This window comes from Stegostoma tigrinum, chromosome 9 (assembly GCF_030684315.1).
Source record: "Stegostoma tigrinum isolate sSteTig4 chromosome 9, sSteTig4.hap1, whole genome shotgun sequence".
NCBI classification, from domain to species: domain Eukaryota; kingdom Metazoa; phylum Chordata; class Chondrichthyes; order Orectolobiformes; family Stegostomatidae; genus Stegostoma; species Stegostoma tigrinum.
Genome location: NC_081362.1, coordinates 80,752,953 through 80,780,688, shown reverse-complemented (window position 1 = coordinate 80,780,688; position 27,736 = coordinate 80,752,953). Strand labels below are relative to the sequence as shown.

Genomic DNA, 27,736 nt, shown 5'->3' with positions numbered 1-27,736 from the left:
CCATCACTTTTCAGAAGCCGATGCCTGAAATTTAACTTGAGGAAATTAATCATCAAAGGGAATTGAGTATAAGTTTGATGTGGGTGAGAGGTTTGTGTCTGAGATAGAGAAAATATTCAACATACTAGAAAGAGTGGGGCAAAGGGGGTCTGAATTTTCAGAGGGGGATAAACATTAATGCTACTTTGCAACCAAGATGCTAACTCACTCAGCCATGGTAGCTGATAAGACAGATTTTCCAAATGTAATTAATTAATGTATTCTGATCGAAAATCCTTAATACAAATCATACTTCCAGTTTCCTCAGAAGAAGTGTGCAAAAATATGTTTGCATGCTTTCCAAACCTAAAGACATGACTTCTAAATAAGCTTAGACACAGGATTGTAGCAGCAATAAAACAACAGCGACGTGGAATCTACATTAGATTTCATGGTAAATAGGTGGTCAGTTGCTGCAGGTTTCCACGCAAAGTCAACTTACCTCTCCAAAGTTCCCAATGATTGATGCAGGCAAAATATCTTGTGGCTCTATCTCAACAGGGGGCCCTGTCCAGTTACTCTGTACAAACAGCTGCAAACTGGCCACACCCAATAAAAATACAACCAGTTGCCTGCAACAAAAGTAAGAAAGTGGTTTAAGCCTGTGGGGGCCAGCTTTAGAATATTTTCCTTCCACTATTACTGCGTGTTTGAAATGTTCAATCTTAAAAACAAATTTCTTCTGTTCCCCAAATCCAATGAAAAATTAAGAAATTAATCTTAGTAGGCTTCATTATTGCATTCAAACTAGTCCTTGCTAGGTTGTGGCATGGCCAAATACGGACTTTAAATTTATTCCTAAGTGAGTGTTTCTGTAAATGTGGATCCACTAGGAGCTGAGCTGAGAATACCAAACTCACTTCTATTTCAAACTGGCAAAACAGAAAAGCTGCCACCACGCTCGGCAGTCTGAACTCGTTGGGAAGCCGATAGCCCAAAACTGAAGTTAGGACATGCTAACTTCCGGTATTGCCAACAGCATGTAGGCTGATTTTCATTTCATATTAATTGCTTTGATAGAACATAGAACAGTACTGCACAGAACAGGCCCTTCAGCCCATGATGTTGCGCCGACCATTGATCCTGGCGACATTAAACGAGCACAGATAAACAGCCTGCACACATAATGGTGTGAAAATCCTTTCAAAGGGATTGCATGGATCCGGTACTACAGTAAGGTCCATGATACAACCAGGAGTTGACAGGGTAACTGCAAAGATAACTGCACTTATGGGGATGATGAGAAACGGGGCCATAAATACAAGAGAGTCGTTAATATAAACAAAATGGAATTCAAGATAAACAATTATTTATATTCAGGGAATGGTTAGAATGAAGAACTCATTAGCACAGGGAGCAGTTAAGATGATTGGCAAGGATTCTTTTAAGAGTAAGTTAGAATAGCACGAGGAAAAAAGAAATTGAAGGTTATGTTGATAGCATTAGATGCAAAAAGAATGAAAGAGGCATGTACACAACATAAACACTAGCACGAACCTGTTGTATATAATGGCCTGTTTATATGATTCAAAAAGGCTTTGAAATAACACTCTAATTCAACCTTTCCCAGCACTTAGAATTCCTCCTCTTGATTCAATAACTTGAGTTGGAATGATTAAATACATATTTATTGATTTATGTTGTACCTATTCCTGCTCTTTTCACCAGGATGGGAACCCACGTCCTCCACTTATACTACTCTATGAAAATAAAATACTTCAGATTATCATGTATGGTTTCTCCATCACATTGAGAGTAAAGCATTCTGAAATGTTTGCCAGAAATTATGGGATCTTAGAAAAGTCATGGTGAAATATATATTTGGAAGGGGAAAAATTGTTATGTTGGAACAGCAATGGAGTGAGACTAAGTGGAGTCCTTTACCAAAGATATGGGCACAATGAGCTGAATGGCCTCCTTTGGTTACACCATTTTAGTACATTTAAGTGCTTTAGGAAAAAGACATGCAACAAGTTGAAACAGTGGTGTGAATCAATTTAAATTCACCTTTCTGTTTGATCTTCTGATGGACTGTCAAGGTATGCCAAGATCTGGTTTTCCAAGTAGTTGTCAATAACTTCTCCAATGGTGATTTGAGCAGGAAATATCTCCTGAATCTTTGGATTCAAGAGAGTATCTTTGAAGTTGCCTTCCAACAGCTGCAGCAACAAGAAGGTGCCTTCTGCAATAGAAACAACAGTTTGTTACTACTGAAAGGTAAGGAAGTGCAAACCATTCAAAATGTGCAGGCTGACAGCAGCAGCAGTCATGACATTCAGCGAGTGCTGATCCAGCTGGATGGAAAAAGTGAACAGTTTGTGACCTTAACCATCACAAAAGAGTTTTAATGCACTGGCGAATAAGTGCTGAGTTTGCAGAATTGAGTCCCAAAGACATATTCACATTTTTAAATGAAACACTTTGTTTTAGTATCCCCCACTAATTTTCATCATCATTTCCTCTCAAACACTATGCTGGAGTACAGTTTCAACAATATTAGATAACGTTCATCCTCAATTTATTAGTCTGAACAGTCAGAGCTGGTCAACTTTGAGGCAGGGTTACACCATAACAGAGCTTAACCAAACTGTCCCACAATACACACTCCGTTTTCCAACAGAGGTGTCTAGATAGTGATCTGAAGCAGAAACTCTATCCTTTTCCCCTCCTGTACCACACCAATGCGACGACACCATCGACCTCCTCCCTTTCAAGGGGCGCAGGAATGACTGAAATCATCAAACTCCTGAGGGGAGAAAAGAAGTCACCACAGGTCAGAATCTTAACTGGCCACAGCAGCAGGGGCAAGGCTGGGGACTCTGTGATAAGTGGCTCACCCCTGAGTCCATAAAGCCACTTCACCTAACAAAGGCAAGAAACTGCGGATTTTGGTGATCCTGAACAAACAGAATGCTGGAGAAACTCAGGTTTGACAGTATCTGCAATGACAGAAATGGAGTTAAAATCTGTGATTTCAGCACGGAATAGGAATCAATCTGGGCTCCTTCAGTTCTACATGACTAACTGCACCATAAGTACCCAGAAGTTTATTTTTTAATAAGTGAATGGAATTTATTTTTAGATTTCTAATGAACCGCAAACCACAATAAGCAACACAGAGGAGCAGCAACAAAGGTAAATATCCAGTCCCAGATATAAAAACATCAAGGTCATATAAACTGCTCCAACTTATCTTGGTCGAATGCTGTCTCAACCTGTCCCACGGTGTTTTCTACAGCAACAAATTACACTTGAAGTCAATTTATGCGTAGCAAAGTCTCACAGGCAGAGCTGCTTGTGTTGGCAATGATGGCAATGCAGCACTCCTTGAGTCATACCATTATAATCATACAGCACCTTCCCACCCCACCCCACTAACCCATCAAGCCAAAACAAACACAAGAAACTCAAATAAACAGGTGCTTCAATCCAGCCCAGGTAAGTAATGAGTAGATAAAGAAACTTCAAAGGGGAAACAATTTCTGTTGTAGCTAATTCTTATTTGCACCTGATAATGAAACATTACACTGGTTTAAAATTCATAGCATTTCTCAATAAGACAGCTGCTATAGAACATATTTAGTTTCCCTAAACCAACAATCATAGGCAAGTAACTACTTAAAACAGCAGCATTTCAGTTGGAGAGTTTAAAAATATTATATATACACACAAGGAAATTTTATTCCTCTGCAAATGTGCAAAAACTTTAAAAACAACAAAGAATTGCAGATGATAGAAACCAGAAACAAAATCAGAATTGCTGGAACAACTCAGCATATCTGATAGCATCTGTGCAGAGTTAATGTTTCTGGTCCAGTGACCCTTCTTCGGAAGTGACTGCAGCTGGCAAGAAGGTTGGTATTCAGATTAGATTCCCTACAGTGTGGAAACAGGCCCTGTGGCCCAACAAGTCCTCACCTCCCCTTGAAGAATCCCACCCAGACCCATCCCTCTATAACAAAACACAGCCCTGAACACTACGGGCAATTTAGCATGGCTGATCCACCTAACCTGCACACCTCTGGACCGTGGGAGGAAACCGGAGCACCCGGAGTAAACCCACGCAGACACGAGGAGAATGTGCAAACTCCACACAGACAGTTACCCGAGGCTGGAATCGAACCTGGGTCCCTACCACTGTGAGGCTGCAGTGCCAACCACTGAGCCACCGTGCTGCCCTTAATGTATGCCTAAGGTTGGGGGGGGGGGGGGGGGGGGTGGTGGAGGAGAAGGGGGAAGATGTAAATGGAGATGAAGCCCAAAGAAAGAGAAAAACAGTTGGGCAGACAAAGGAATGGGTAAAGGTCAGCATGGGAGAATGAATAGCTACTCATGGGAACCATCAGTGGCTGACAACGGGTTACCAGTGGTAGCAGACCATCTGATGACAAGTCCTGGCATATGGGGTTAGGGTAAATTGGAAGAACAACAGCTTGTTTTCCGCTTGAGAACCTTACAACCTTCTAGGCTCAATATCAAATTCAATAATTTTAGGGCCTGAGCACAATCTCCCACATCCTTGACCCATAAGGACTTTTTAAACATGCAAATCAATGTGCTCATGGGAAGTTACCACTGATTGTAAACTTGACCAGTCCAGCCACATAAATACTGTGGTTACAGAAGCAAAAGACTGGGAATTCTGTGATAATTCAGTCCCCCAAAGTCTGTCCACCATCCACAAGGAACAAACCAGGAATGCAATGCAATATTCTCCACTTGCCTAGATGATTTCAGTTCCAATAACAGCTATGAACCCCATATGCATTTAGGGCAAAGTAGCTTTTTTGATTGCTACCCAATGCACCACCACAATATTCATTCCTTTCAACACCAAAACAGAGTGATGGTAGTGTACTCTAACAACAAGATGTACTGCAGCATCTCAATCAGGCTCCTTCAACAGCACCTTCCAAACGTGTGCCCTGCCTAGAAGGACAAAGGCAAGCAGATGCATAGAAATACCACCATTTGCAAATTGCCCTTCAAACCACATAACACCCTGACTTGGATCTATACTGGCATTCCATTTATTGTCACAAGTGAAAATACTGGAACTTCCTTCCTAATAGTACCACAGGAACCACATGAATGCCACCGAGTCAAGACAGTAGCTCCACTATCACCTTTCAAGGCAACAAATGTTCGATCCTTTTGGAGATGCTCACATTCTGTGAAAAGATAGAAGATTTTACCCTGGCCCTAAATAAGCGATCAATAGTTTATAAACACAAATTCTTTGTTACAAGTATCTCTTTCTAACTTTGTCAGGACTTACACTTTCGCAGCTGTAAAGTACGAAATTCTAAAATTGGGACAACCAAAGTGTCCCATTCAATTTTTGATACAGTATCTTATTTTGAACAAGTTAACAGACACCTCTCTTGCTCTTACTTCTTATGGTCTTACAAAACAGTGGGCAAATTACCGTGTATACTCGAGTAAAAGCTGACCCCCTATTTTTGGCCAAAAAACTTTGAATGCTCCATGTATCTCATGTAAAAGTCGATCCTAGTACTTCACAGATAACAGATTAACACTTGAGAGGTATTATTCTGTATACAATTGTGACCATGATGAAATGATTGGTGAAACTGAATGGGAGTCAAACTTCTGATAATATTTTTGTCAGAAATAAAAGCTTAAAATGTTTGTTTGAAAAACTAAAACAACAGCAGATGCCAGAAAATGGAGGGAAAAGGAAGAATTTAACACAAAAGTTTAACATGCATCAGGTCAGAGTCAGACATTCAAGGAATACAGTCATATACCTAGTTGAGGTTTTGAAATTTCTTCATTTTATATAAAAATGTCCTCCAGAAAAGTAAAAATATACTGCAATGTTTAAACTGAATGTTATTGAAGTTGCAGAAACAACAACTATCTGTGTAGCAGCAACAGAATTTTGTGTCTCAGAGGAACTTGAGAGAGACTGGAGAAAGATATCAAATCAATTTCAGGCAATGCCAAAACAGAAGTATGCCAACAGAGGTCAACAGAGGCAGGTGGCCACAACTGAAGAAAAAGTTGCTGAGTGGGTACTTGAAAAATGTGTTGATTATGAAGCCAGCTGAATCCGTGCATGAAATGAATCAAAGGAGGATGGAATTTTGGATTTTAAGGCCAGTGTTGTATGGTGGACAAGGTACACGAGAAGGCATGACTTAGTGCTTCGGCAGAAAAATAAGACTGCATAAAAGCGGCCTGCTGAACTCGAAGGTTAGGATATTACAGTTGCAACAGTTTGTAATGAAAAATCAGGAGAAGGAACACTACAAGTTACGATGCATTGGAAACGTGGCAAAGCGCCTATTACTCTCAACATGCCGGTGCATCAAACTGCGAACCAAAAAGGAGAAAAAAAAACTGTATTGGTCAAAACCACTGGCCATGTGAAAAGTAGGTTTACTTTTGTTCTTTCTTGTCTGGTCGATGGCACCAAATAAACACCAATGGCCGTTTTCAAGAGAAAAACTTTGCCAAAGGAAAAATTTCCAAAGGAATCATCATCCATATTCATCCACAAGGCTTGATAGTTGAAGGTGGATGTAGAAAATGGATCAAGGAGGTTTGGAATTTACGACCTGGCGGACTATGCAAGGAAAAGAGTTTGCTCGTCTGGGGTCCGTTTAGATAACATCAAGTGAAGAATGCTGTTGATAACATCTGATCATATAATATTGACATAACTGTATTTCCCCGCAGACTTACAAGTATTTTGCAACCAACAGATGTTAGTATCAATAAGCCATTTAAGGACACGATGAGAATGATGTGGAATAACTGGATGTGCGATGGAGAAAAACATATACGAAAGGAGGCAGTACATGGGCTCCATCACTGCCACTGATCTGTGATTGGATCGTTGATTCATGGAAGGAAATGAAAGCTGACACTACTTTCAAATCATTCAAGAAATGTGGAATTTGAAATGTATTGGATGGTACAGAGGCTGATTATCCATGGGATTAAGAAGTAGTAGATGAGGTGCTACCTTTAATTACAGACAGCGAAAATGAAGAGGATCCATTCGACAATATCATTCATCCTGATGATTATGAAGCTTAATTTGATACTGAATATGAAGTGTGATTTTGCAGGACTTTAATGAGCCTCTATATTTGACATGTTTAATTTAAGATACATCATGTAATTTAAAGCTGTATTACATTTCTACTTCACTTTTTGTATGTACAAATAAAAACTTACTAATTCATTTTTGTTTCTATTGTCTTTATCCAGTAATTACCACAATTTTTTTTTATTTGTTTAGAGATTGATTGGAATCCTGCTAATAGTACGGTATTTTGGACTGTAGCATGAATTTCAGCCCCTCATAAGTAGTACGCATGTAACAGTTGACCCCATAAATTTAACCTTAAAAAATAGTCTAAAAATTTCTACTTTTACATGAGTATATATAAAGTAACTTCATACTATCTTCGAGGTGATAGAAGTAGAAGGTTTGGAAGGAGCTGATTAAAAAGCCTTGGCAAGTTACTGTAGAGCATTTTGTAGGTGGTAGACAATGTTGTTACATTTCCCTGGTGCTGGAAGGTATGAACACTGCTGATAATGGGTAGGGTCCAATCAAGGGGGCTACTTTGCCTCACATGATGCCAAGATTCGAGTGCTGCTAGAGATTCAATCATGGGAGTACTTGCTACTGTGCTCATATCGTCCAGTTAGATTTCAACCCAAGAGTTCCCAATTGCTGGGGATATTTCATGGTGCATTAGTCAATCTCAGACCTGTAGCTTTACTTCTGATGAAGGTCACTTTATTTTAGTAAGAAGTCTAACATTATTCTTTGTGCCCCACAGTAAAAACACAACTCCACTTCAATTCACTTCAAAGCCATTTACAATCTGTCATTTTTTTCAAAAAGGAAATGTCTTCAACATCTTCTACAATTTACCCTTGGAAATTCAGCAACCTACTTTTTTTTTTAATTACAAACTGATTGATAAGGTTGCTAAAATTGGATCCTGCTGCCGGAAAATTCAATAGGTAAGCATTTCAGCTAATCCCACATTTAAAGTGTGCCTCAGTTGGACTTCATTTATTGCATACAGCTCTTTTGCTGTCAAGTCTACATTAATGGTTCACGGAGGAACTAATGAAGTCTTATTCCCTTCATCTGTTATGTTATTACATGGACATCAAGATGGAGAAAGGTCACTGATAGGAAGAAAATTACATTCGTATTTTTGGACAGTTAAATGCTCCCAGATCAAGCCAGTCCAGGAGCTGATAATGAAATGCCTTATCAAGAATCTCCTCCAGTTTCAAACTTAACGGAGCACCCCAAATGCTTTAATACTGTTACTATTCTAACACGAGGACTATTCTGCTAATCAAGTGTCACTGTTCTATCAGATGTACCAGAAGTGCAAATGTTTTATTTAATCACCAAAATGGTCAATTTACTTCTCTGCATTGCTTTTAACCTGAACAGAAGAGAATTTCACCAGGTTTCTTCAATAAACTTATAAACGTGTTTCTTATAAACAAACTTTATTCTGGCAACAAATAGCAAAAGCCAGTTATCAACCAAACTACTATGTGAATTAAACCAAATCCACTTAGTCGCAACACACACAGTCCAACAATACAACTCTGCAGCAATGATAAGGGTTTTAAACGAAAACCAGATGTGAAAACAACTCAGTGGATCCGAAGGTCCGCACTCAAAGGATTGAAAAAAGGAAGAATTTTCATTCAACTTCCTGTCATCAAAATTGCAATGTTGACAGCTATAGAACTATTGTAATCTTTAAATCAGACTTCAGTTCAGAGGAGATTCAGACAATCTTAGAATAGAAGTAACAGATCAGCTTTCAGAGTTTCAGAAGTTAAAGATGCTGATTTCTGGGAATTTCTCTGGTTCCCAGAAGTTACCTACTTTTCTTATTAAAAGAGATCTCCGTAACTCATTTCACTGTATAGTTCCTTCTTTTTCAGCAGACAGAGAGCTTTTTAGAATTTTTCCAATCAATTAACATATAGGTGTGTACTGAAATGTTAGGTCAGAGGCTGGTGCTAGGCAACCTTAAGCACAAAGCCTGCCGAACTCAGTCTATTCAACAAGTATAGGCCACAAAACACATCTCATCTCTCCATCTGTGTCACATGGTCTTCCCTGGGAGTTTCGTGCATTGCTACATCATCCAAGTAAGTCACATAATTGGGTATGTACTAGTTACAACAGGTTCATAAATATGGAATATAGCTGGGACTTTTTTGTCATGTTCCTATATCTCCTGCCGTGAGAACTTAATATGCTACCCACAGTATTTCAATGATATCTGGCCTATACTGTTATGTGACGAAATGTCTACTTTTGTCTGCAGATTCTGAGGATAGCTTCACTTTCTCATCAGACTTTATACATACATAAATACAAAGTGCCACAGAAACAGTGAGATTGAGGTCTTTGACCTATAGATGCCAATATATGTACTCCATTGTCAATAGCATGCCACATAGGAAATGTATTTTACTACCAGGCTGATGAACGAAGCTAATATTTTAAAAAACAGTCCACACTGTTTTGATTTAATTTAACAAAAGGTTTTTAATTGGGCTGGGAATAACAACTTTACCTTTTGTGCACTGTACATTTCTCTATACATTTTATGGCAGCACTCTGTTGCAGGTTCTACAGACCATCTAATAGAAATAAATTGTCAAAATAGATGTTGTGTGACATTTTCTGCAGTCCAACAAACATAAGCCTTTAGTGACTTAATTAATATTCAGGCTAACTGTTAACCCTTAAAGCAAAGCTTGAGGTTTCAGCACCAAAAAACAAACAGGCAGTTTGCAGAAGAAAAAAAATTTGGTAAACACAGCCCAAATAGTGACTGAAGTCGACTTGTTTATTCACTTGAAAGGAAATTTAGCAAAGCATCTCTTCATTTATTCACTTCCAAGGCCTATCCCTCTCCCTAAAACAAATTATCTGGTTATCATTACAATCCAGATTGGTAAACCTTACGACATGCAAGTGGCTGCCAGATTTACTACATTACAATGATGCCTATACCTCAAAACGTAACTATTTGCTTTTAAAGCTGATCTAAGATTGTAGAAGTTGCTCCATAAGTGGAAGACTTGATCTGACTAAGTTTATATTTCTATCATTTATCATCTCATTTGAAAGCAGTTCAATCAATTGAAGGACTACATTTCCACTACGAGTCTGTTCACATCGCCACCCCTCGATGCCTAGGCTCGAATCATTGACAAACAGCTCAGACATATTCATTTAATTCACTTTTCAGTGTTGGCTAAGCACAGATGCAAAACAAGAAACCAGCTGTACAGTTGGAAAAATGAGATAATAGCCTCTTATTTGTTTGACAAAAATTGGATAATGCTGGAAAAATAGGCCTGAAATCATGGTAAAAGGGCTGACATGTAAACGTGATTTTTTGCTGTAATATACACCTGTGCATTTCCAGGATGTAAATCAGTTCTAAGCGCTATTTTTTCAGGTGCATTAAACAATGGCTTCTTATATAGCCGCTTTTCTTTCCCCCTGCCTCTCTGACTGCATTAACTTTTATTCGAAGGAGATAATATCCATCAGGTTTTCCAATGGCAGTTCCAACAGCGCCATCATTTTCAAGATGGCTGACATGTCTCTACCATCCAAAGAGAAACAGGACAGAACTTGACTCAGAGCAGCGTTGCACAACAAGGTTACAGTTTTGAGAGATCCTAAGACTAGGAAAAATTTATTCCATCGAGTCTGCTCCAACATGCAGTGAGATCATGGCTGATCTGATAATCAACTCCTCTTGCCTGCCTTTTCCCCTTAACCCTTGATCTCTTTACTGATTAGAAATCTATCCACTTCAACCTTCAATGTACTTAACCCAGTCTCAATAGACCTCCATAATAAAGAATTCCACATAGTCCTCATCTCAAACGTACAACTACTTATGTAGTGAATGCGCCCTCTGGTCCTAGGCTCTCCCACAAAGGGAATCTACTTCTCTACATCTACTCCGTTAAGACCCCAAAGAATTTTGTATGTTTCAATAAGGTCTCTTCTTATTCTTCTAAATTCTGATGACTGCACGTCCAATCCACCCAACCTTCCGTTGTAAGAAAGTCCTTCCATATCCAGAACACCCTGTGGAGTGCCTCCAATGCCAGCACACTCTTTTTTTGAAGGGGTACAAAACAGTCCACAGATTACCAACTGCGGTCTGAGGAGTGGCCTGTATAGTTTTAGCAAGACCTGCACATTTTTATACTCCATTCCCTTTGGAATAAAGGCCAACATTCCATTTGCTTTTCCTATTACCCGCTGCACTTGGATGCTAGTTTTTTGAAATTCATAAATGAAGATCCCCAAGTCCCTCCCTGCTATAGTTTTCTGCAGTCTTTCTCAAATTAAATAATATTAATCTGCTTTATTCTTCCTGCCAAAGTGCAAAACATCACATTTTCCCCAAATTATATTACAGCTGCCAAATTTTTGTTTGCAGACTTGCTTTATTTCCCTGTAGTTTTGGTGGTCCCTCCAGTTTAGGAATGTCTTATGCTTGTAATTTAACAGCTTCAGGATCATCTAGACACTAGTCTTCACTGTACCAAAATAAAGAACCTTCACATGTGCTGCTTATGATGGATTTAAGGGTAACCAGGCTGTTGTATCCTTACCTCTAGACCAGGAAACCCAGGTTCAAGTCACACCTGCTTCAGAGATTGTATTAACCTCTAAGCAGGTTGCTTAGAAAATATCTAACCAGATGTGCTTCAAGGTTAGAGACAAAAGAAAAAACTGCAGATGCTGGAATCCAAGGTACACAGACAGGAGGCTGGTAGCACACAATAAGCCATGCAGCATCTGCAGGAAAGGAGCAGTTTCCGGTAATGTCAGACCTGAAGAAGGGTAATACCCAAAGCGTTGACTGCTTCTTTCCTCCAGGCACTGCCTGGCTTGCAGTGTTCTTTCAGATATGATTCAAGTTCACTAAGTTTCATCAGATTGATTGTGAGGTGCTGACCAGGTAGCTATTTCTTCTCAGAATCGCTGAGTTCAGTGACATTGAATTTTTGGCAGTAGCACTTCGACAAGTGATTTTTGGTCCATGTTGCTGGATGTAGTAGACTAGATTGGTCTATCCACTAGTCCTCAAATCCTGTCATGGTGTGGACAATCCTGACATCCTTGCATCCCTCACTTAAATGATAAAAGTAGACAAGAAGCTGTTAACCATGATTTCCTGTGCTTATCTCTGACAAAACAGGGTGTATGTTATGACCAGGCCATGATCTAGGGATACCAGGAGGAGGCCTCTGCTGTTGTATGCCCACCCTATTCCTTCTTTCTTAATCACGCACTTCCAAAGATTTCAGTCCCTCCTAACTCTGGCACTGAAATCAGCAAGGAGAATCAGACAATCTCCCTTTGAGATACAGGACAACGACTGCAGACAAACTTCTATGAGCCCATCAGTTACTTCCAGTGGTCTCTGGGGTTTACATTGATAACTTGAGAGCACTGCTTCTGGGTTAGGGGAGCTGAAGGGGTGATGAGGCATATATCAATCCAAAAGAGGATGCACTGGGACAGTCAACTAGCATGGCAGAGCCAACCCCATGGAATAAGTGTCCTTCTTCTGCTTTAACTTTATAAAAGATGTACCCATTCACAATCAAGACTTTCTTTGGCTCAAGCACGGTTTGAATGGAGTTGTGTTCAACAAAGACTGAGAGGCTGTGGATGCTGACTGAAAACAACACTCAAAGATCTCCTTATCTGAGACTCAGTTATCAACATGAGTACTTTTGACCATATCTCACTGCATACTGCCCAGTACTGTCTGTACAACTCCAATCAGACATGATGTTGAAAAGGCCACGCAACGGTTGGAAACCAACAAAGCCACCGATGCAGATGGAATCCCCACCAAAATATTTTAATATGATTTGGAAGCACATTTGGAACCTCATTTGCAAGGAGGGAAGCATGCCAGGGAACCTCCGCAATGCTGTAATTGTGTCTTTCTTCAGGGTAAGGGCATAACAGCGACTGCAGCAACTACAGAGAGTATCTCCAATGAGTGCTATAAGAAAGGTCACTGCAAGTACCCTCCTCAATCGCCTTCTTCGAACGGCTAAAGAGCTTCCTCTGCGGTCACAATGCAACCTCCGTCTATCAATAGGCACAATGGACATGTTCTTCATGGTGAGACAATTCCAAGAAAAATGCAAAGGAATTGTAGCAGCCTCTATATTGTTGATAGACTTAAAGCCCAGGAGAAAGGAAGGGACTATGGAGCATCTCACTTTTGGCTGCCCACAGAAATCTTCCACATTCTGAATGACAGAATGCAACCAAAGATCCTCCCCAGTGGACCCACCACAGATCCAAGTGCAAAATGGGGTCAAAGAAGAGAGCGCCATTGTACCAACGCACTTCTCCCTCTTCCTCAGTATGATACTCCACCCCATATCCTTGAAGGTTTTTGTGGAGTGAGGCATCCCTACAGGACAGGTGGGAAACTGTTCTCAACCTACACTGCCTCAATGCGGAACCAAAACCACCTCAATATCTGTCAGTCAAGGTACAGTTTAGAGATGTCAATTTCATGTGGGCACAGGCCAAGCTTCAGACTACTGTCATATAAATAAATGGTCTCTGGTCAAACAATCTGGAAAACAAAGACTCTCTACCAGCCTGCTCCCACCAACACAACTCCAGTCCCAACTATCAAGATCCACAATGAGCTACTGGACAATGCGGATTAATTCCAGTACCTTAAATGAGGTAGAAGAAACTCATTAATGCCTCCAGAGTCAAACACCTCAAACCCAGCATCAGGCCCATTGTCTACAGCACGGCAATGTTATCATTCCTTTCATGTGTGCGTACTGGCAACATAAGCAATGCAGAGCAGACACCTCAAATCTTTTGAGAACAATCACCAGCAATTCTCATAAAACCCCATATATCAAATGGCAGAATAAGGGCTCCAATATCACAGGGGATGGAGTGAAAGGCAGTGGCTGTATTGAGGGATGCCAGGGCGTGTTAGGAGCCAAGGTGGGGAGAGAATGGGGATGCAGAAGCAGCTGAGGGGGAGGGGCTGTTGGGGTTAGAAACAACATTTTGGGGGGCCAGGGGGACATAGAAACATAAAAGATAGGAGCAGGAAGAGGCTGTTTAGCCCTTTAAACCTGCTCTACCATTCATCATGATCATGGCAGACCATCCAATTCAGTAGCCTAATCCTGCTTTCTCCCCATGTGCTATATCTAGCTGCCTCCTGGATACATTCAATGTTTTGGCATCAACTTCTTCCCGTTGTAATGAATTTCACAGACTCACCATTCTTTGGGTGAAGAAAGGTCTCCTCATCTCCATCCTAAATCATCTACCCAGAACCCTCATACCGTGACCCCTGGTTCTAGACATACCCACCATCGGGAACATGCTCCCTGTATCTACCCTGTCCAGTCCTATTAGAATTTTGTAAGTCTTTGAGATCCCCGCTCATTTGTCTGAACTCCAGCAAAAACAATCCTAACTTAGTCAATCTCTCCTCGTACATCATCCCCAGAATCATACATGGTAAATCTTCATTGTGCTCTCTTTCTTGTGATTGCTTTCAAAGTGATTGACCTCACATTTATACAAATTACAAAGCATCTGCCACTGATTTACCCATTCACCCAACCTGTCCAGATCATGCTGAAGGATCTCTGCATCTTTATTGCAGTTTACCCTCCCACCCAACTTTGTATCATCTGCAAACTTTCAGATGTTACATTAAATTCTTTCATCAAAATCATTAATATATAATGTGAATAGCTAGGGTCCCAGCACCGATCCCTATGGCACCCCTTGAGCTATTACATGATAATTTGAAAAGGACCCATAATTCCTGCACTTTGTTTCCTCTCTGCCAACCAGTTTCCTATCCATCTCCTCCAATCCCATGTGCTTTAATCTGCCTTAATAATCTCCTATGCAGGACTTCAACAAACTCTTTCTTTAAATCCAAATATACCACATTGACTGGCAGCCCCTTGTCAACTCGGCTAGTTACATCTTCACAGAATTCCAACAGATTTGTCAACCATGATTTCCCCTTCATAAATCCATGCTGACCCTGTCCGTTCCCGCCATTGCTTTCTAATTGCTCTGCTATAAAGTCCTTTATGACTGATTTGAGAATTTTTCCAACAACCGATACTAGGTTTCCTTGTTTTCCCTCTAACTCCCTCTCTGAATACTGGAGTGACGTTAGCTACCCAGCATGCCCCCTCGGCATCTCCATCATGTTGCCACCGATCCCATCAGGGCTCCAGGCCACCATCATGACTCGCTACACCCCTAGAAAGAAAGGGGAGCCTGTTGATGATGTGGGGCTGGAATGTGACAGTGTGGGGCAGGGAGGGTGGTGGTGGGATACGGGGAGGAACGTGGCAGCGTGGGGTCGGGGTCAGGGTCAAGGCGAGCACAACGAAGTGGAGGAGTAAGGGGAACATGATAGAGGCAGGGGGTGGCACAGTGAATATGTTGAGGTCCCAGGGGAAACATGACGGAGGCGGGGGGGGTGTGCAAGGCAAGCGCAACGCGGTCGGGGTCAAGGCAAGCATGATGGAGTGGAGGAGTAAGGGGAACATGACAGAGGCGGGGGGGGTGGCAAGGTGAATATGTTGAGGTCCCAGGGGAAACGTGATGGAGGCGGGGGGGGAGAGAAGTAAGGGGAACGTGACGGAGGTGGGGTGGGGGGGGGAGTAAGGGGAACGTGACGGAGGCGGGGTGGGGTGGAGTAAGGGGAACGTGACGGAGGCGGGGTGGGGTGGAGTAAGGGGAACGTGACGGAGGCGGGGTGGGGTGGAGTAAGGGGAACGTGACGGAGGCGGGGTGGGGTGGAGTAAGGGGAACGTGACGGAGGCGGGGTGGGGTGGAGTAAGGGGAACGTGACGGAGACGGGGTGGGGGGGGAGTAAGGGGAACGTGACGGAGACGGGGTGGGGGGGGAGTAAGGGGAACGTGACGGAGACGGGGTGGGGGGGGAGTAAGGGGAACGTGACGGAGACGGGGTGGGGGGGGAGTAAGGGGAATGTGACGGAGGCGGGGTGGGGGGGGGAGTAAGGGGAACGTGATGGAGTGGGGGGGGAGTAAGGGGAACGTGACCGAGTGGGGGGGGGGGAGTAAGGAGAATGTGACGGAGGCGGGGTGGGGGGGGAGTAAGGGGGACGTGATGGAGGCAGGGGGGGAATAAGGGGAACGTGACGGAGTGGTGGGGGTGAGGAAGGGGATCGTGACGGAGTGGGGGGGGGGAGTAAGGGGATCGTGACGGAGTGGGGGGGGGGGAGTAAGGGGATCGTGACGGAGTGGGGGGGGGGAGTAAGGGGAACGTGATGGAGGCGGGGGGGAGTAAGGAGAATATGTTGAGGTCCCGGGGGGAACGTGATGGTGGGCGAGTAAAGGAGTCCTGTCCACGTCTGGGCCCCTGCTCCTGTGTCTCGCCATCTCTTTCCCCGGGTTTGTACCTCCTCCTCCGGCCGCTTCCTGCTCCCATCGGCAGGCCTCCGGCTCGCTCCGGAAGCCCCGCAGCAGCGACAGCTCGAAGGTGGCGACCATGGTGTCCCGGAGCTGGTCTCTCAGCCTCCCTCAGCCCTGCTCCATGTGCTCTCGCTCAGGAAAACTACAGTACGGCCATGACAGCGGCTCAGGGCAGGCCGCGGAGGGGGCGTGGCCTAAGGGGTGGCGGGGTCACGTGCGGGGGTGGGGTATGAGGAAAGGGTGTGGCCTGGCAGAGCGCGGTTTGGAGTGTGGTTGGGCCTGGCAGAGAGGGTGGGGCCTGGAGAGGGGGCGTTGCCTGAAGGTGAGGGTGTGGCATGAAAGGGACGTGCGGCCATTGGGAGTTTGGGTATGGGGGCAGTAGTGGGAAGAGTTTTGTTCCAGGTGAGGGCCCTGGAGGGCAGAGGTGTGTGTCGACAGGGAGGAGTGTTGAGACCCTGGGGAGAGGCAGTGGGTGAGACCATAAGAGGGGTATAGCCAGGGGTAAGTGCTGATCTGTTGTTGAGCCCCTCCATCACTTTCCCAACAAATGGGTCAGTAATTGACCACATTGTCCTTGGTTTACGTATAAAGGACATACCTGGGCAGTTTACTGGACTGTTGGAAGATGCCAGTGTTGTAGCTAAGTGAGAAAATGTGAAAGAGAGAGTAGCAGTGCAACAGACAGATACGGCATGAATGAGTAAAAGACTGATCAACAGAGAGACCACACAAGAGCAATGCAAATGGTATTCTGAAAGACAGGAGAAATTTGAGTGTGTGTAGCAGAAAAAAGCACAAAAGAATTTTTATGAAATATGGGGCCTATTATGGACCATAGAATTGTCTTCGTGTGGAAGCAAAATTTTGGCATGTTAATTAATATTTTGCTTGTTTTAACAAGGATGATACAGCCGTGATAATCAAGGAAGAGGAATGTTAGGTGAAATTCACAATTGATGAAAATAATAAATCCCCAAACCCAGACAAAATATATTGGAGGCTTTTTAAAGGAAGAAAACAATAGCAGATTCATTTTCCAATCCTGTCTTGATAGGACAGCGAACAGTGTTGCATTGTTTAAAGTGGATGAAAAAAATACATAGCAACTAGAGTCATAATGTCAGCAATAGAAAAGTGATTGGAAAATCAGAAATTATACAGAGGGAGGGAAAACAGGTGAGGGAGTAGCATTGCTTATCAGGGATGGTATCACAGCTGCAGAAAGGGAGGTTGTCGAGGAGGGTTTGTGGTATGTTCTTTACGCAAAAACCAGGTCAAGTCCAATTTGATCAATTACTGACCCATTTGTTGGGAAAGTGATAGTCTGTATGGGTGGAAGTCAGAAACAGAAAAGGAGCAGTCACTTTATTGGGTGTTTTCTGTTGACATCCCAATAGCAATAGAGACACTGAGGAACAGATTGGGAGGCAGATTTTGGAAAGGTGCAGAAGCAATAGGTTGTTGTCATGGGTGACTTCAACTTCCTTAATATAGACTGAAACCTCCTAAGTGCAAATGGTTTGCATGGAACAAATTTTGTCAGGTGTGTCCAGGAAGGATTTCTGACTCAACCTTTAGATAGGCCGACAAGACAGGAGGCTGTATTGGATTTGGTGCTTGGCAATGACCCAAGCCAGGTGTCAGATATCTTGCTGGAAGGGTGTTTTGGTGATAGTGATCAGAACGCTCTGACCTTTATTATAGTCATATAGAACATAGAACATTACAGCACAGTACAGGCCCTTCGTCCCTCGATGTTGTGTCATGGAGAGGGATAGGAGCAGACAGTATGGGGAAGTATTTAATTGGGGAAGGGGAAATTACAATGCTATTAGGCAAGAACTGTGAAGCATAAATTGGGATCAGATGTTCTGAAGGAAATGCATGACAGAAATGTGGAGGTTGTTTAGGGAACATGTGCTACGAGTACAGGATAGGTTTGTCACACTGAGGCAAGGAAGGGATGGTAAGGTGAAGGAACCTTAAATGACAAGACATGTGGAACATCTCGTCAAGAGGAAGAAGGAAGCTTACTTAAGGTTCAGGAAGCAAGAATTACAGAGCTCTCGAGGGATACAAGGTAGCCAGGAACAAATTAAAGAATGGACTTAGGAGAGCTAGAAGTGGGTATGAAAAAGCCTTGACGGGTAGAATTAAGGAAGACCCAAAGACCTTCTATACTCATGTGAGGAACAAGAGAATGGCCAGTGTGAGAGTAGGGCTGATCAAGGAAAGTGGAGGGAACTTGTGTGTAGTGTCAGAGAAGGTAGGGGGAGGTCCTTATTTTGTTTCAGTATTCACCAGTGAGAAGGACCTTGACGTTAGTGAGGGCAACGTGAAACAAGCTGATATGCTGAAACACATTGATGTTAGGTAGGAGGATGTGCTAGAGATTTTGAAAAACATGACGATAGATAAGTACCCTGGGCCAGAAAGGATATACCCAAGGATACCAGGGGAAGCAAAGGAAGCGATTGCTGCACCATTGGTGATGATCTTTGCGTCCTCACTGTCCACTGGAGTCATACCAGATGATTGGAGGGTGGCAAATGTTATTCACTTGTTTAAGAAAGGGAATAGGGATAATCCTGGGAATTAGAGTCAGTCTTACTTCTGTGGTGAGCAAATTATTGGAGAGGATTCTGAGAGATAGTATTTATGATTATTTGGAAAAGCACAGTTTGATTAGAAATAGCGTGGCTTTGAGAGGGGCAGGTCATGTCTCACAAGCCGTATTGAATGCTTTGAGGATGTGATAAAACACATTGATGAAGGTAGAGCTATGGAATTTAGTAAGGCATTTGACCAGAGAAACGGGAGGGACGATCAAGGATTGTGAAGAGAATTTGTGCACGGAGCCTAAAGAGATAGGAGAGGTCCTTAATGAATACTTCTGTATTCACAACTCAGAGAGATCTACTTGTAGAGGAGGTCATTGTGAAAGAGGCTGGTCAACTAGAGGAGGTCGATGTTAATAAGGAAGATAAATAAATCCCCTGGGGCTGATGGGATTTATCCAAGGATTCAATGGGAAGTGAGGGAAGAGATCACAGGGCCTTGGGCGATGATCTCTTTGTCCTCACTGTCCACGGGTGTAGTGCCAGAAGATTGGAGAGAGGCAAACGTCATTCCCTTGTTCAAAAAAAGAAAATAGGGATAACCCCAGAAATTACAGGCCACTTAGTCTAATATCAGTGGTGGGCAAATGATTGGAAAGGGCTCTGAGAGATAAGATTTATGATCGCTTGGATAGGCACAGTTTGATTTGTGATAGTCAGCATGGATTTAATGAATATCTTATTGAATTATTGAATAACCTTATTGAATTCTTTGAAAAGGTGACCAAACACGTGGATGAAGGTAGACCAATGGATGTGGTATACATGGATTTAAGTACGGCATTTGATAAGGTTTTCCATGGTAGGCTCATGCATAGGGAGGCATGGGATGGGGGAAGTGTGACAGATTGGGTTCAGAATTGGCCGACCCTTAGAAGACAAAGGGTGGTAGCGGATGGAAAATATTTAACATGGTGCTCAGTTACGAGTGGTGGACCACAAGGATCTGTCCTGGGTCCTCTTCTATATGTGATTATTGTAAATGATTTGGATGAAGGAATAGAAGGGTGGATTAGCAGGTTCGCGGACGATACGAAGGTGGGTCATGTTGTGGACAGTGCAGAGGGCTGTTCTAGGTTACAAAGGGACATTGATAGGATGCAGAGCTGGGCTGAGAAGTGGCAGATGGAATTTATCCCTGAAAAGTGTGAGGTGATTCATTTTCGAAGGACAAACTTGAATGCAGAATACAGGGTTAACAGAAAGATTCTTGGCGGTGTGGAAGATCTTGGGGTTCATGTTCACAGTTCCCTGAAAGATGCCACCCAGGTGGCTAGAGTTGTTAAGAAGGTGTATGGTGTGTTAGCTTTCATTACTAGAGGGATTGAGTTCAAGAGCCATGAAGTTATGCTCCAGTACAAAAGCCTGGTTCGGCCACATCTGGAGTACTGTGACCAGTTCTGGTCGCCTCATTACAGGAAAGATGTGGAGGCATTGGAAAAGGTGCAGAGGAGATTTACCAGGATGTTGCCTGGAATGGAGAGAAGGTCCTATGGAGAAAGGTTGAGAGAGCTAGGGCTTTTCTCTTGAGAACGACAAAGGATGAGAGGCAACTTGATAGAGGTGTACAAAATGTTCAGAGATATAGATAGAGTGGACATCCAGAGACTTTTTCCTAGGGTAGAGGTAGCTGTTATGAGGGGGCATAGTTTTAAAGTGAGTGGAGGTAGATATAGGGGAAACTTCAGAGGTAGGTTCTTTATTCAGACAGTGGTAGGGGCATGAAATGCATTGCTGGAGAGTGTAGTGGAGTCAGCCTCATTAGGGGCATTTAAGTGGCTATTAGATAGGCATGTGGATGATAGTATAAGGTAGGGGTGGAGGTTAGATAGACTTTAGGATTAGGGTAAAAGTTCAGCACAACATCGTTGTACTGTGCTGTACTGTTCTGTGTGATACGTTTCCCCATGGTAGGCTCATTCAGAAAATAAGGAGACATGGGCTTCAGGGAAATTTGGCAGTCCTGATACAGAATTGGCTGTCCAAAGAAGACAGAGGGTGGTAGTAGATGGAAAGTATTCAGCCTGGAGCGTGGTAACCAGTGGTGTTCTGCAGGAATCTGTTCTAGGACCTTTGCTATTTGTGATTATTATAAATCACTTGGATGAGGAAATGGAAGGGTGGGTTAGTAAGTTTGCTAATGACATGAAGGTTGGTGGAGTTGTGAACATTTTGGAGGGCTGCTGTAGGTTGCAACAGGACGTTGACAGTATGCAGAGCTGGGCAAAGAAGTAACAGATGGAATTCGACCCAGAAAAGTCAGAGGTAATTCATTTTGGAAGTTGAATTTGAATGCAGAATAGACGGTTAATGGTAGGATTCTTGGCAGTGTGGAGGAACAGAGAGATCTTGGGGCCCATGTCCATAGATACCCTCAAAGTTGCTACCCAAGTTGATAAGGTTGTTAAGAAGGCATATGGTATGTTGACTTCCATTGGCAAAGGGACTGAGTTTAACAGCCACAAGGTTATGCTGCAGCTCTATAAAACCCTGGTTAGACCACACTTGGAATATTGTGTTCAGCTTTGGTCACCTCATTATAGGAAGGATGTGGAAGCTTTAGAGGGGAGATTTACCAGGATACTGCCTGGACTGGAGGGCAGATCTTATGAGGAAAGGTTGAAGAGTTAGGACTTTGCTCATTGGAGTAAAGGAGGATGAGAGGTGACTTTTTAGAGGTATACAAGATGGTGAGAGGCAGGATAGAGTGGATAGCCAGAGACCTTTTCCAAGGGTGGAAATGAGTGTTACAAAGGGGCATAATTTTAAGGTGATTGGACGAAGGCACGTGGAGATGTCAGAGGTAAGTTCCTTACAGAGTGGTGGGTGCGTGGAATGCGCTGCTGGGACTGGAAGTGGAGTCAGATTCTTAGGGACATTGATGTGACCCTTGGATAGGCTCATGGATGATAGTAAAGTGTAGGGTATGCAGGGTAGTTTGACCTTACAGCAGGACAATATATGTTGGCACAACATAGTGGCCGACGGGCCTGAACTGTGCTGTAGTGTTCTATGTTCTGAAATATTGAATGTTTACTATTCTATGTTCTAAAATATTGAAGGACAGAATCTCTCTTCAGTCACAAGGCTGCATGTATCGACCACTCAATATGAGTAAACTGCATATGCATATACAGTTACTAATATCACAGTTAACAACCTTTTAGTAGTTGCACATGTCAAATATGACTTTTATCTTCATGGATTCCTCCCAGGCCAGCACACAGGAGCTGGGACGGTTGAGAAGGTACATCTTGATGCATCGTCTTTGACCAGCAGACGCATTTTGTCATTTGCTGCCCCTCTTACTAGCTTCCTCCCACTTCCTCACTCATGGTGTAGGCAAGTAAGAGAAAGCAGCATGCAAGGCTGTGTATACTCGTGGTAATGGGTGGGCAAGGGGTGGCAGAGAGGGGTCAGTAATGGAGCAGCAAGATGACAGCAGGGACCACTGGAAACACATGTTTGACAGCATCACCGAGATGTTACAGCGTAATCAGAAAACAATCAGCAGTAAGGAACACTCATATCTGACTACGACACGGTGGCTCAGTGGTTAGCACTGCAGCCTCACAGCGCCAGGGACCTGGGTTCAGTTCCAGCCTCGGGCAACTGCGTGGAGTTTGCACGTTCTCCCCATGTCTGCGTGGATTTCCTCCGGGTGCTCTGGTTTCCTCCCCCTGTCCAAAGATGTGCAGGTAGGGGGATTGGCCATGGGAAATTGCCCATAGTGTTTAGGGGTGAGTGGGTTATAGGGGGATGGGTCTGGGTGGGATGCTTCAAGGGGCGGTGTGGACTTGTTGGGCCAAAGGGCCTGTTTCCACACTGTAGGGAATCTAATCTGTTATGATAGACTCTTCTAAAGCAGTAACAAGCACACCGGTAAGGGATGTTTATTAGATGGAGTCCCGTGGATTTTAACCATGTTTTTACTAAGGCTGGAAATAATGAACAGGTCAATAAATTAATAGCTAATGGGACCCAAGGCAAAGTTGAATCCAAAATTGGGTCAGTAGCTTAGAAGCGTCATGGCGAGTTGGTGGTTTTGAGACTGGCAGACTGTTTCTTATGGGATTCCAGTGTTCAGTGGTAGGGACCTTGCTTTTTGTGGTATGTGTCAATTGTGTAATGCCCAACAGAAAGGAAGATTATAATTTTAAAAAAAACTCTCTTAAATTTTCTTTGAAAATGGACACTGCTGTGGACTGATTTGGATAGCACTGATCACATGACATGAGTTAACTATTTCTGCCAAGTTCTGATCAGAAGTACCCCGAAGACAAAAGTTAACATCATCTGCTTTAAATGGAACACTCCTTGCTTTATACAGAGATTTCAGCCAAACCAACAAAATTCTATTTCAGCCAATTCTGAACAAAAGACATCAAAATTCATTAATGCTTAACACGTTGCTAATAGCCCCTCTTATCTCCACGAAATTACCTCCACAAAACACAATGTTCTGGCCAGGACATCAAAATCTCATCTCACTTGCTGAATGGCTAAACCTGTAATGATTGGAACCAGGGCCAGGTGGATATCATTGACTGAGACCCTTGATTGGTGTTATTAACCTGGGTCAATCCAGGAGCCCTGACTGACAGATATAAACAGGAGATTCAGAAAGTCTCTTCAGTTTAGGGACTAACTTTGAGCTGGCTGGTCAGAATCCACATGTAAATAAAGGTTGACTTGGTGACAGGATACCAAATTTGTGCAGTTGTTTCAATGGGAAACAGTAGTCACATGTCTAAAACTGTTGGTTTGTTTGAATCACCTTCAGTTTTTTTTTGTTTTGACTTCTTTCATCAATCTGCTTGCAATTCCAGAAATATAAGGAGCTCCATGCATTAGTAACACCTGCTTTTGAATCTCAAAGTCCACATTCTGGTAAGAAACCTATATTTCATCCGAAAAGTGAACCACTCCCCAGCTTGCAACTATTACATGTTCGTCAGAATTTCAATGACATTGGTACTCCTGTGTACACTCAACTGAAAGAACTTACGCTGGATATTGATTCGCTGAACTCTCAAGACTATTTTAACTAATTCTGATTACTTTTAATTAATGTGTAACAGTTCTTTCTTCGGTTTTACTTGGATGCAATCGTTGGGTTTTGAATGCATTTTTTAAAAAAAAAATCACTTACAGGTCATGGGCATCATTGGCTGGGCCCGCATTTATTGCCCATCCTAGTTATCCTTTAAGGTGGTAGTGAAGTGCCATCTTGAATTATTGTAATCCATGTGCTGTAGGCAGACCCATAAAGCCATTAAAGAGGGAGTTCCACAATTTTGACCCAGCAACACTGAAGGAGCAGTGACATATATTTTCAAGTAAGGATGGTGAATGGCTTGTAAGGGAATTTGCATGTGGTGATGTTCCCATATATTTGCTTTCCTTATCCTTCTAGATGGAAGTGATCTTGGATTTCAAGGCCTACTTTCTTTTAACCCTAAAGAATTTGCTGGAGGTCATTTTAAACTGAAATTAGAACACAGAACAGTGTAGCACAGGAAATAGGCACTTCAGCCTACCATTGTTTGTGCTGACCATGATGCTATTTCAAACTAAACCCATCTGCCTGCACATGGTCTGTATCCCTCTGTAGGGTGGCATGGTGGGTCAGTGGTTAGCCTTACTGTTTCACAGCATCAGGGACCTGGGTTTAATTTCACCCCCAGGCGACTGTCTGTGTGGAGTTTACATGCTCTCCCAGTGTCTGCGTGGGTTTCCTCCCACAGTCCAAAGATGTGCAGGTTAGATGGATTGGCCATGCTAAATTGTCCAGTGTTTAGGGATATGTAGATTAGGGGTGTGTGTGTGGGAGAGGGGGGAATGCTCTGTGGTTTAGTGTGGACTTGTTAGGCCAGAGTGCCTGTTCCCACAATGTAGGGATTGATGATCTACTCCCTGCCTGTCTAAATATCTCTGCAACCTACCACCTTCTGCGTATTGAACATGTCTTGCACATCTTTAAACTTTCTCCCTCTCAGCTTAAACTTATGTTCCTTCCACCTCCTCCACACCCCCAGTATTTGACATTTGCACCTTTGGAAAGCACTTCACAAACAAATACACCATCCTTTTTTTTTAAATAAATAAAAGGGAAAAGAAATAAGAAAAAGGTCAAAAACCTCCACTGTTACAGACAGGAGAGAGAAAAAATTCAATTCTCAGGAATGGAACCTCTACAGATAGATCGTGACCTACAATTTATAGTCATTTGAGTAGTATAAAGGAACAGAAGTACCTTGAAGTGTATGTCAACAGATCCCTGAAGACAGATGGACAGGTAGATAAGGTGGTTAGGAAGGCATTGCAGATACCTGTTTATTAACCAAGACTTTGAATTTTAGGGCCTTTATGTGGCGGCGTTCCTGCTGGGGCATGGGAGATTATGCTAGAATTGTGTAAGATTACAGCATACAGTTCTCATCACTGCACCATGGGAAAATCATCATTGTGTTTGCAAATATACAGAGGATGAAGATGTTGCCCAGACTGGTCAATTTAAACTTGAGGAAAGGTCAGAACTGAGGAGGGATGGATAAAATGACAGCTTCAGTTAGAACAGATGGGAAGGCCCCTATTCTCCTTGGTTGAGAGGTCTATGACCGAAGTCTTTGCCTGCTGGTTAATAGGTAGGAGGTTTAGAATGGATTTGAGGTGAATATTTTTCATCCAAAAGGATAGCAAGGATTCAGAAACTACTGCCTGCGCAGATGGTAAAGATTGAAACCCTGATAACATTTAAAATAATTTTTTTTGTATTTTGGAAAAAAAATCTTTTAAATGTTATGAGGGTTTCAATCTTTACCATCTGCACAGGCAATAGTTTCTGAATCCTTGCTATCCTTTTGGGTGAAAAATATTCGCCTCAAATCCATTCTAAACCTCCTACCTGTTAACCAGCAGGCAAAGACTTCGGTCATAGACCATAAATTACAAAGCTACAAATCAAGAACCAGAAAGTAAGATTAAGCTGATTGGCTCCTTAAGGGCTGGCATAAACACAAGTCAAATGGTCTCCTTCCATGCTGCAAATGTCAATGATTCTATAATCTGTAGTTTACTAACAGCAAGTTCAGAGTAACCTGAGAAACAGAAACAAAATAAGATGTTCAAGCACAAAAAGAGAGATAAGAGAGACCATGGAGAAATATAGCACTACAGGAGAAAGGGTAAATAAGTAGAAAATAGGACAGAAATGTCTTTGGGGACCAAGCTTAGTGGCATTGTCAATTAATATTCCAGTATTATGGTGATAGTGTATACTGTAATCTTCCAACAGCCATAACACAACATTAATGAAACATGCAACGCAATTCTGAATTACTGTATTTCTGAATTTTTTCCAGTTTCATGTGGAAATTAAAAGGTAACAAGGGTCTGTCCAACAATTAAGAGGTGATGAAGTGTTACCCTTTAGTGTTATTTCCAATTGTTTGTACCAATCTGATGGGCTGGATTCAGTATTCAAGTCAAATCTACAACCTTGTGATTGAAGTGTTGCTACTGGATTAACTACAAACCACACAGACTTTGTTTAAAAAAAAGTGACTAAATTAATAGTTTAGGAATTGATATTTGTATCATAATTCAAGGTGATTTGAGCTGCTATTTTAAATGTTGTAAACATTTAGTAAAAAGCCAATTTTAGGGACCTCTTGTGGAACAGTGGCAGTGTCCTTGTCCTGGACCAGCAATGCCCAGATTCAAGTCCCACCTACTCCAGAGATGTGATGATTAGAAACATGGGTAAAAAGACAATTTTAATGAAGTTGGTGCTTTGCTTTTTTTTCTCCCTGAACAAATTTATTAGCAGCTATTTGGACTTTGAAAAATATTCTAAATTTGTGCAGAGCACCAAATCAGAAGGAATAATCCAAGTAGAACTGCAACAAATTACAAGACAACATAAATTTACAGGCTAGGCAAACTAGTTTCAATACATCATGTGACAATATATTTTGATAAGGAAAATGAGGGTCTAAATGGAAACGGATAGCAAAGGATTCTGAAAGCATAAACTTGAAATAATGAAATAGCAACATGGGTTGACAGGCCATTAAACAAGACAAACCAACCCAAACCCTAGTGACTACATCTGGAGGGATAGAATTGAAAAGAAGTTATGCCTAGCTCACATTGAATCTTGATTAAAATGCACTTGGGAGTAGAGTTTTGTTCACTATATTATAAGAAAGATCAGAGTACAAAAAGGATGTGCATGTCTGATACAACAACTGAGAGATTCTATTTGATAGATGGTGTCTAATTGCTCAAAAACAGAAAGCTTTGGGATAATCTAAAAGAAAATTTTTTATAATTTTAAAAGATCTTGACAGTGTTCACTTAATTCCACTCGAGAATCAAAACTACAGGCCTCCATAATAAAATAATCATCAAGTATTTAAATAGTCAATTTAGGAGAAAAATCCTTACCCACAGAATGGTAAGAATTTGAAACACATTAGCAATGGCAGTAGATCAGATGAAGCATATCAATGCATTTAAGAGGATGCAAATATCTG

At 42.3% G+C, this 27,736-nt stretch overlaps 1 protein-coding gene across 1 annotated transcript in view; it reads right to left on the bottom strand.

Moving 5' to 3' along the window:
* Positions 1 to 16,784, bottom strand: part of ttc27 (tetratricopeptide repeat domain 27) — a 184,857-nt gene extending 168,073 nt beyond the window's left edge. Inside the window, exons 1-3 of the mRNA XM_059648684.1 lie at positions 16,566 to 16,784; positions 2,047 to 2,221; positions 482 to 611 (exon numbers count right to left, since the gene is read on the bottom strand). Of these exons, the coding sequence (XP_059504667.1) occupies positions 482 to 611; positions 2,047 to 2,221; positions 16,566 to 16,656 (396 nt within the window). The 5' untranslated portion in view covers positions 16,657 to 16,784. The remainder of the gene's footprint in view (positions 1 to 481; positions 612 to 2,046; positions 2,222 to 16,565) is intronic.
* Between the last annotated feature and the right edge of the window lie 10,952 nt (positions 16,785 to 27,736).